Source organism: Glycine soja, chromosome 14 (assembly GCF_004193775.1).
Source record: "Glycine soja cultivar W05 chromosome 14, ASM419377v2, whole genome shotgun sequence".
In the NCBI taxonomy this organism is placed as follows: Eukaryota; Viridiplantae; Streptophyta; class Magnoliopsida; order Fabales; family Fabaceae; genus Glycine; species Glycine soja.
The window spans coordinates 3,784,527-3,795,197 of NC_041015.1; the positions used below are offsets into that span (position 1 = coordinate 3,784,527).

A 10,671-nucleotide genomic window follows, 5' to 3' on the forward strand; every position below is an offset into this window, starting at 1 on the left:
TAAAATTTGCATATCACATGTTTAGGCTAAAGAAATTTACAAATGAAGTTATATTTTCCTAAGGTTGATTGGTCGAACAAGGCACAAAGATTGATTTATCAAAAAAGACGATTTCCTTCTTTCTTTTTTGTGGACCCAAAGGAATGACTTTTTTTTTTTTCTCTCTCTCTCTCTGTTTTTGTTTTTTTTAATGTTTATGAGGAACGACTTCCTTTTGTAACAACCACGAGATGGGATTTATAATAGGGTAGGGATAAGGAGTTTTTTTTACATACAACAAGAAAAATAATTACTCCAATATCATAATATATATCAGAAATCAATTTTACAAAAAAATATTTTTATTGTCTATCTTATTTTTATAAATATATTAATCTCAAATATGTTTTTGTCTCTTAAATATATTAGTTTCTTATATTTTATAATAATGAATAAAGCTTTTAATTTTGAAGCAATCAAACTACTTAATTTAATTTAATAAATAGAGTTTTTGTCTTGAATAAAGCTCTTAAATATATTAGTTTCTTATATTTTTATAAATATATTAATCTTAAATATGTTTTTGTCTCTTAAATATATCCTTATCTTACCAAGCATGTGTTGAAGTAATGCATTTGATTTAGCCTATTTTACTTTAAGTTTTTCAGGAATTATTTCAAAAAAATAAAATAAAATAAAGAAGACTACTTTAAAAAAATATAGTAACACTTCATTTACCCTACCAAGTTTAATTACAGTATCTTTTTACTTAAATTTAATTTGACTGATTTGTTCATTTGTTAAAGTTCATTTAACATTTATTTATGAAAATTCATAGTAGACCATTATTTGAAGAAAAAAAATATTATAATCAATTAAAATTAATTTTATTTAATTAAAATTTCTTTCAAATATGAGTTACAAAAGTTTTCAATTTTTTGTATACACACACACACACACACACACACACACACACCACACACACACACACACACACACACACCACACACACACACACACACACCACACACACACACACACACACACACACACACACACACACACACACACACACACACACACACACACACACACACACACACACACACACACACACACACACACACACACACACACACACACACACACACACACACACACACACACACATCTTTTCCAAGAAGTACTCTTAGAGTCATTTATGTTTGTTTCATCAAATAAAAGTTTATTTTCAAGAATGCTACATGAAAATATTGCATACTCATGTTTGTTACATGTTAATAATTTTTATTTTTATCACACTTTTCCTACACTTCCATGCTCATGAGAAGAGATGGGAATGAGATATTTTCATGGGAATCAGGAGAATTATTTGCTAAAATACTCTTAATTTCTTTTCTAACTTATTTTTTTATTTAAATTATTTTAAATTCTAAAAGATATTCAAAGGGATATTAAAATGTAATCAACCATATATTTTTTTTAAAATAAAAAGATTCCATGAAACAAACCTTTCCTCATTAAGAATAATTGTTGTTCTATAACAAATGAGAAAAAATCTAATCAGTCAAAGAAATAAAGGATATATTAGAATGGTACATAATATATTTTATAAAATTTGAAATATTTACTACATTTCTTGAATAGTTGTGCTAAAACTGTAAAAAAAATAATTGTGTTTAAAAGTCATCTAAAACACAATGGAGAGAATATCTATCATTCCATATTGAAAATTCTATCTATTGAAAGTCTTCCATTTCTATAGAGTTGAAGTGGTTATTGTCCTAACCATGAACCGTTGAGCCTCGCATGGTTAGGATACGTTGGGGGAGTCTGAAGATTTGAACAATTCTTAATTTAAATACATCAAATATATATATATATATATATATAACAAAATTATTGATTTTATAATAATTATTTCTCTTAATATTTAAGACAATTGAAACAACTCTACACAGTGCAAATTAATAATTAAGATTAATATTATAAGATTTACAATAACTTTACTCAAATAAATGCTAGATCCCTTATTCAATTATAACTATTGTTATCAGTTATGGTGGTGTTATCATTTATCACCACATGGTTGATGTTATTAGTTATCACTAAATAATTAGGAAATCATACCCATGTATTTTTCAATTTAATTAATATTATACAGAAGTAAATTTAGTACTAATATTATTAATTAATATTGAAATATGTATTTTAATAATATTTATATATTAATATAATGTTTATAATTTAAAATATATCATGTAAGCATTAATATCTAGTTTGTTTGTTAAGCTAAATTGAATAGACATATTAGGCAATGAAGTTAAATATAAACATGGACTTTCTTCTTTAGACTAATAAGATTCAAAATCAAGTTTATAATTCAATAAGTTTATCTTATTTGTTTGTTTGAAGAGAAATAGAGTGGGATAAAAGAGAAAAGAGAGATATAAAATAGAAATACTAAATTGATACTATATATTTAAGTGGAAAAATAAAAAGGAGAGAAGTACGTGAACTTGAAGCAAAGAAGCATGTGTTGAAATAATGCATTTGATTAGGCAATTAACGTCTTTGATTTTGTCTCGTTCCTTTTTGTATAATGCCGTTTTGGCTGAAATAAGTTGCAATACCGTGTTTTCTTGCGGATTTTAGTGTTCTTGGGGTTTTCTCGAGTTAGTTTTTTCACAAAAAAAAAATATTGCATTTGATTTATCCTATTTTAATTTTTTTTTTTTGGGGGGGGGGGGGGGGGAATTATTATCTGACAGTTGCTTTAGAAAAATATCCCTAATCAGATAGATCACACTGCTTTGAAAATAAATAAAAAAAATGAAATTTGATATAGAATAAACAATGAAGCCTCATATAGGATTGAACAAAATTAAGTCATATATTGAATAAAAATAATATCAAGATAAATATATAAGGAAGGGATAATTTTTACTTTATAAGTCAATATTATATGGTTAAGTTAAATTTAAACTCATATTTTAGGATAATATGTCACCTATTATATTATCCACATACCAAATACAAAAATATTTTAAGAAGATGGATAAACCTAAGTATCATTTCTTTTTGCAATTAATATGTTTGTAATTGTTGAGAAAAAAAAAGTATCATATCCATTAGAGATGGTGCAAAATATAAAATATATAAATGAAGGATAATTTTATTTTATAAATTGATTTTGTAAGATTTAGTTAAATCTAAATTCATATTCTAAGAGTGTAAAAATTTGCCTCGCACATGTTCAGGCTAAAGATATTTATAAATGGAGTTATATTTTGTTAAGGCTAAAGAAATTTACAAATGGAGTTATATTTTCCTAAGGTTGATTGGTCGAACAAGGCACAACAAGTCGTAGATTGATTTATCAAAAGACGATTTCCTTCTTTCTTTTTTGTAGACCCAAAGGAACGACTTCTTTCTCTCTCTCTCTTTTTTTTTTTTTTTTAATGTTTATGAGGAACGACTTCCTTTTGGGATGTATAATAGGATATGGATAAGGATTTTTTTTACATACACTAAGAAAAATAATTACTCCAATATCATAATATTTATCAGAAATCAATTTTACAAAAAAAAATTACTGTCTTTCTTATTTTTATAAATATATTAATCTTAAATATGTTTTTGTCTCTTAAATATATTAGTTTCTTATATTTTATAATAACGAATAAAGGTTTTAATTTTGAAGCAATCAAACTACTTAATTTAATTTAATTAATTTCTCATTTTATGAAAATTTCATATAACATTTATTTATTAAAATTCATAATGTATAGGACAGTATTTATAAAAATAAATATTTTAATCAATTGACATTTGATTTAATAAAAATTTTAATTGATTAAACTTTGTTGCAGATATCAGTCATAAATAAACATAATTTTTTTCTATTTGAAAAAAAAATGATCCGCATAATAGTTTTGTGTAAAATATATAACATTTGTATTCAAATTTATTCTTCAAAATATCCTTATATGAGTTTTCTTGTAGATTACTAAAGTCCTAATATATATTGGGACTTGGGAGTGTCTTCAATTTGTAATATACTTCACCGAGTGGTTAATCGTTAACGTCAAATAATTCTCAAAGAAATATACAGTCAAAATATCCTTATCTTACCAAAAAACATTACTTTTTTCTTTTGATAAAAGTGGCTTTTCATTTATTTTTATGCAAAGTGACTTTATTTATTTTATAAAGACCAAAAACATGACTGTCTCCCTTCAAAATCACACTTTATTTATTTGATCTTACAAAAGACATAAGACAACTTACAATTATTTTCCAAGTCTTTAACGGAACAGAACATACAAAGCACTCCACTCAATTAGAAACATGCAGAATATGCAAGAGAAAAACATTAATATCCCAAAAGGCTTAATCACACTGTACACCAAAAAACTAAAAAACACATAACACACCAGAAAACAAGTTTCGATTATTTAGATAGTTGACCAAGTGTGATCATGGGGAGTGGATCCAAAGAAGATGATTTTGGCATCACAAACTCGTTATGCACTTGTTCCATACTTGGGCGAAAGCGTGGATTCTCACTTAAGCAAGCAAATGTTAATTTTGCAATCAAGATCACTTGTTCAACAATTGGCTTCACTGGATGAGGTAGTCGCTGGTCCAACACATCCATTAATAGCAAATTAGACGCAGATGATGAAAACAATGAAGAAATGAGATCCCCTGGATGCTTTCCCATTATTATTTCCAAACAAAGCACTCCAAAACTGAAGACATCACATTTCTCATTCACTTCCATAGTATAAGCAAGCTCTGTAATTGATCAAAATAATAAAAATAGTATTATAAAACAAGTAGCAGGACTTATTATTCAAACAAGTATTGATATATAGGATTAAATTCCTAAGAACAAAAATGGCCTAACCTGGTGCAGAATACCCATATGTGCCTGCAAACGCGGTTATATTTTGTGAATCAGGATTCAGAATTTTAGCTGTTCCGAAGTCAGAGATGTGGGCTTCATAATCCAAATCTATAAGAACATTCTTACTTGATATGTCACGGTGAACAATAGGAGGAAAGCAACCATGATGCATATGGTACAAAGCACTTGCCACACCTTTAACAACCTTCACCCTCCTTTCCCAATCAAACATTGTTGCACGCGTATCATCGGTTAGTACTTTATCCAAGCTACCACCCTCTAGGAACTCATAAATCAAAAAGGAAAAACGTGGATGTAAACAATATCCTAGTGACTTCACAATGTTACGGTGCTTGATTTCGGCCAAGGCTTTAACCTCAGTTGAAAAAGCTTTTGAATCGGGTGTTTCCTCGTTGGGTGCAGCATGAAGTTTTTTCACAGCAACAATCTGTCCTGCGGGTAATTTTGCCTTATAAACAGATGCAGTTCCTCCTTCTCCAACGAGATATTTGTCATCAAACCCCTCTGTGGCTTCAATGATATCTTTATACTCTATTTTTCCATCATAAATCCAAAGGGAATAATGATCCTGACTTTTTTCTTCTTTATCCTCCTCCTTTTTGGCCTTTGTTGCTCTTCGGTAGTAAATACATAAAGAAATTCCAACCACCAATAATAATAGAAATAGAGCGCCGAAAGAAAGGAGTAATGCCAGCATGATGACATTTCTTTTCATTTTATCATGAGGTGGGGTGTGGCAAGGCACCAAACTGGAGGCTTTTCCACACAGGCCTTTATTATTTTTCAATGCATCAAATGAAGCATTAAGAAAGGCTGGAATGCTAGGAATTGAGCCCTCCAATTGGTTGTTAGATATGTCAACATTTAACAAGCTATTCTGAAAATCAGGAATGGCTCCTGAGAGATTGTTGTGTGAGAGGTTTAGTGTTTCCAATCTTTGCATACTCGCAAGTGCTGCTGGTATTTCTCCATTTAGCAAATTACAACTAAGATCGAGATCTTGAAGAGATTGCAATTGGCTAAATTCTGATGGAATGCTTTCTGTGAATTCATTCTTGCTCAAGTTCAAGTAAAGTAACTTGCGCAACTCTCCCACCTGTTTTGGAACCGGGCCACCTAAATTATTTGCTGCAAGCTCGAGACGTGTAATGCCGGACCAGGCTGCTATTTCGGCAGGAATGTTGCCAGAAAGTTCATTGTCGCCTATTGATAACTCCAACAAAGCGGTCAAGTTCCCAAGTTCTTTTGGAAATTTTCCTGTTAGATGATTTGAAGACAAGACTAGTACTCGTAAGTTGGGTGCCTGGCCGAGTTCTGGGGGTATACCACCAGATAAATTGTTGTTGGACATCTTAAGGCTTGTGAGATTAGGACACTTTGCCCAGTTTGGTGAAATGTGGCCATAAAAGTTATTGCTACTCAGATCAACGTAGTCCAACTCTGGATATACACCAAAAACATCTGATATATTTCCGGTCAACTGGTTTTCATTTAGTTTGAGTCTGTAAAGACGGGAACAATTTTTCAGGCTTTTTGGAACTGGACCCGTGAAATAATTACTTTCAGCAGTAAAACTTTCAAGTAGCCCACCAAGGCAAATTTGTTGTGGCAAGGGGCCAGTGAAACTATTGATGGCTGGTCGAAAGATATTTAAATTGGTAATGTTATTCAATGCTGGTGTTAATCTGCCTTCAAGTTTGTTATTAAAGACACTGAAAACCTCGAGGTTTGTCAAATTTCCAAAGGTGGAAGGAATAACTCCGGAGATATTGTTCTCATAAAGGACAAAGAACTGTAGATTGACCAAGTTTCCGATGGAGGTAGGAATTGATCCAGAAATCATGTTAATGGCAATGACCATACTGACCAGCTTTGTCAAGTTTCCAATATTGGAAGGAATTGAACCTGAAATTCTATTATCATCGATTTCAAAAACAGTCAAATTGACCAAGTCTCCTATGGAGGATGGAATGGAGCCAGAAAGTCTATTGTTTGAGAACTGAAGGAGTTCTAAATTTGTCAAGTTTGTAATTGAAGTGGGGATTGTACCAGAGATTGAGTTCTCTGTTAAGTCAACTCTAACAAGGTTGGACAACCTTCCAATTGTTGGAGGAATGGTACCAGAAAGTTGATTCCATTGAAGTATTAGACTCTTCAAGTTCTGCAATTCTCCAATCTCCTCAGGAATAGAGCCAGAAAGTTTATTGTATTCCAAGTTTAGAATTGACAAGCTAGCCAACTTCATCATGGAAATGGGGATTGGACCACTAAAATTATTAGCACTCATTATCAATTGAGAAACACTGGACAAGTTAGCAATTTGCTGAGGAATAGTTCCACTAAAACTGTTGTGACTAATATCCAGAGTTAGCAGCTTGGGAAAGGATGAGAAGTTGAGAGTGTGAAGAGTACCTTGTAGCCCAAGATTTGTAACATTTATAGCGGTCACAGAGATGGATTCGTCACAAACGATTCCTTTCCACCTGCAAGGACTGACACCACTGGTCCATGAAGACAGAGAAGCTTGGCTTTGGTTGTCAAGACTCTCTCTCCACTCAAGTAGAGCACTTTCACTTGCTTCCATCTCTTGGTTTTCTGCAACTTCATTAGCAGTGATGGCAGCAAAGGCAAAAGAAGAAAATGTGAAAAGATGGGAGTAATGGAGGCTTAAGAGTGAGCAGAGAATTAGACGAATTAATGAAAGCTTAATGAACACCATGTTTGAGTTACAGGGTGATGAATATGTTTTATTTTTTGGTGAAGCACATGTGATTGTGGTATAGTCGTATAGTACAAGATGTTGGACACTCTGAGCTAGTTATGCAATTAAATAGCAGAATAGCTGCTCCTTCTTTTTTCCATGATGGATGGTGATCCTATAATCACTCGCCCATTTGTTACTGTCACTCGTCCAGTTCTTGAACATTTTACACGATTTTAAGCCTTTTCTTTTTACTAATTCAAATCATGAAACTAGTTCTACTATATTTATCTAAAATATTATGAAACTCAACTAATGTTAAAAAAAGGTATAAATATAGTAAAAAATGTTAGAAAAGTGAATCTCACAAATATTTTAGTCTTTATTGTATCTAAGATTGTCATCATTTTGTCTCTTTCAAAGGAAATTGCTAATTTAGTTTCTGAAATTGTGAAATCGATCAAATTGGTTCATGAAATTAATAAAGGCCTTTTGGTCCTAAAATTTTATGATGGTACAATTTTAGTCCTTTGAAAATTTTTATTACACATTTGGTTGTCTACGTTTTTTAATTTTAGCAATTTAGTAAACTTTTAGTTTGTTATCAATTTTTTTAGCAAAAATTATTAATGTAACATCTAAGTGATGACATCATGATAACAACTAAATATGAGCTATTTTGATAACAAAAATATATTAAAAATATCTTTAAAAATATTTATTTAGCAATTATTTTTGGCTTAAATGATAAAAATTGATATTTTTATTATTTATGACTTGTAGAGAAAAAGATCGAAAAAATATCAAAAATACGAATAAGAAAGATTTTCAGCATCAGGCTCAAGTCCACTCCAACAACTATAAGGAGGGAGTCAAGTCAAGAAGAAGAACTAACACAGAACCCCCTTCTAGTATGGGTTTCATTTACTCCCTTACTTTCTTTCATCCCCTCTCATTGTAAATCCCCCTCAATGGCTATGAGTGGCCTGGCAGGCCTAACAAGCCAAAGCGATATAGTGTACTTCATATTTATCAATGCAACATGATCTTTTTCCAAGTTTTACTATTCTATTTGTAGAGATGGCAAGCATTCTCTCTGCATTTCTGTTATTTTCTGTTGTAACTATTAGAGTTAGTTAGTTAGAGTCTGCATGTGTATATATAGGGCCTTGTAACTAGCTGTAAAGATAGATTTTGAACTCTGTATTCATTGCATCTGATAAAATAAGTGAAAAACTCCCTATTTTCACCAAGTTGTGCTCGTTTCTTCTGACTTCCTATTCTTCTTCTCCCTTGTGGGCTAAAAGGCTGCACATTCTGTTTCTTAACTTTTGAATGATAAATCTGTAACAAACTGGTATCAAAGCTTGCTCTGATCCGGCTTCCGCATTCGATTGCTCTATCATTGTGTTTAGTTTCCTATTCAAGTTTCACTATTCTTGAAAGATGGCCAGCACAATCAAGATCGAGAAGTTCACAAGGAAGAACAATTTCAATCAGTGGCAAATCAAGATGCGAGCTCTGTTGAAGGAACAGGGCATCTGGGCACCACTCTCCAGCAGATCCTCCAACCTAGAAGCATCCTTTCTGGAGCAACAAGAAGAAAAGGCTCACTCGCTGATTCTTCTGTCTCTCTCAGATGAAGTTCTCTACGAGGTGGCTGAAGAACAAACTGTTGTTGGGTTGTGGCTGAAGCTGGAGAAACTCTACATGACGAAGTCCATCTGCAACAAGTTGCTATTAAAGAAACGACTCTTCGGACTTCACATGAAGGAAGGTGCATCTCTGAAGAGCATTTGGATGAGCTTAATTCAATATTGATGGAGCTGCACGACATAGACGTGAAGATGGAAGACGAAGATGTCGCAATGATTCTGTTAGCCTCTCTCCTTCCCTCGTTCGAGAATTTTGTGAGTTCTCTAACAGTTGGAAAGGAATGCATCATCCTCGAGGAAGTGAAGTCCAGTCTCTTCTCGAGGGAGCTCCAACACAAGGCGTCTAGGAATGGTGATGAGTCTGCCTCTGGATTAATAGCCTCTCAGAAGGACAAACAAAAGAAGAAGAAGGTCAAGAAAGGCAAGATTGATCATAGGGACATATGCAATTACTGCAAGGAGTCGGGTCACTGGAAGAAGGACTACCCCAAGAAGAGGAACAAGAATTCTTCAACTGCCATCGTCCAGGATGATTCATTAGATGAAGGTTTGGTGTTAGCTGCTAATTCACACCAGCAGCGTCATTCTGAACAGTAGGTTCTGGACTCAGGCTGTTCTTTTCATATGTGCCCACACAAGGAGTGGTTGGACGACTATGAGGAGAAGGCAGGTGGTAATGTGTTGATGGGCAATGATGCTCCCTGCAAGACCGTTAGCATTGGGTCTGTAAAGATCAGGATGCATGATGGTGTGGTGAGAACATTGACCAATGTTCGTCACGTCCCTGATCTGAAGAAGAACCTCATTTCTGTGGGTGCTTTGGATGCAAAAGGGTTCGTCTATTGTGTTGAAGGAGGGATGTTGCAAGTCAAAAAGGTGAAGCCTGTAGTAATGCAGAGAACGAGACAAGGTAATCTCTATATCTTGCAAGGGGCCACAATGATAGGAAATTCCTCATCCGTGTCACAATCTGAAGCCTCTAATAATCCTCTATGGCACATGCGTCTGGGCCATATGAGTGAGAGAGGTATGGAAATTCTATGCAAGAGAGGTTTGCTAGGCAACCTCAAGATGGAAGCTCTTAAGTTCTGTGAGCATTGTGTGTATGGGAAGCAGCACAGACTCAAGTTCCCAAAGGGAGTACACACAGCGAAGGCAACCTTGGACCTCGTCCATGCTGATTGTTGTGGGCCTTCGAAAGTTCCATCTCTAGGAGGAGTTAGATATTTCCTATCTTTCATTGATGACTACTCAAGGAAGACTAGGGTATTCATGATGAAGCAAAAATCTGAAGCCTTCCAGAACTTCAAGCACTGGACGGTGCTTATGCAGAACCAGACGGGTAAAAAGGTGAAGCGTTTGCGGACAGATAATGGCTTGGAATTCTGCTCTAAGGAGTTTAA

General features: G+C 33.2%; 1 protein-coding gene across 1 annotated transcript; it reads right to left on the bottom strand.

Annotated features, from left to right (window-relative positions):
- Window positions 1-4,204: 4,204 nt before the first annotated feature.
- On the bottom strand, window positions 4,205-7,746 carry LOC114383416 (MDIS1-interacting receptor like kinase 2-like). Its single transcript, XM_028343091.1, has 2 exons — window positions 4,892-7,746; window positions 4,205-4,779 (listed from the first exon to the last, which is right to left on the bottom strand). The coding sequence occupies exons 1-2, from the start codon at window positions 7,629-7,631 to the stop codon at window positions 4,433-4,435; spliced, it is 3,087 nt and encodes a 1,028-aa protein (XP_028198892.1). The 5' UTR covers window positions 7,632-7,746; the 3' UTR covers window positions 4,205-4,432.
- Window positions 7,747-10,671: the final 2,925 nt, after the last annotated feature.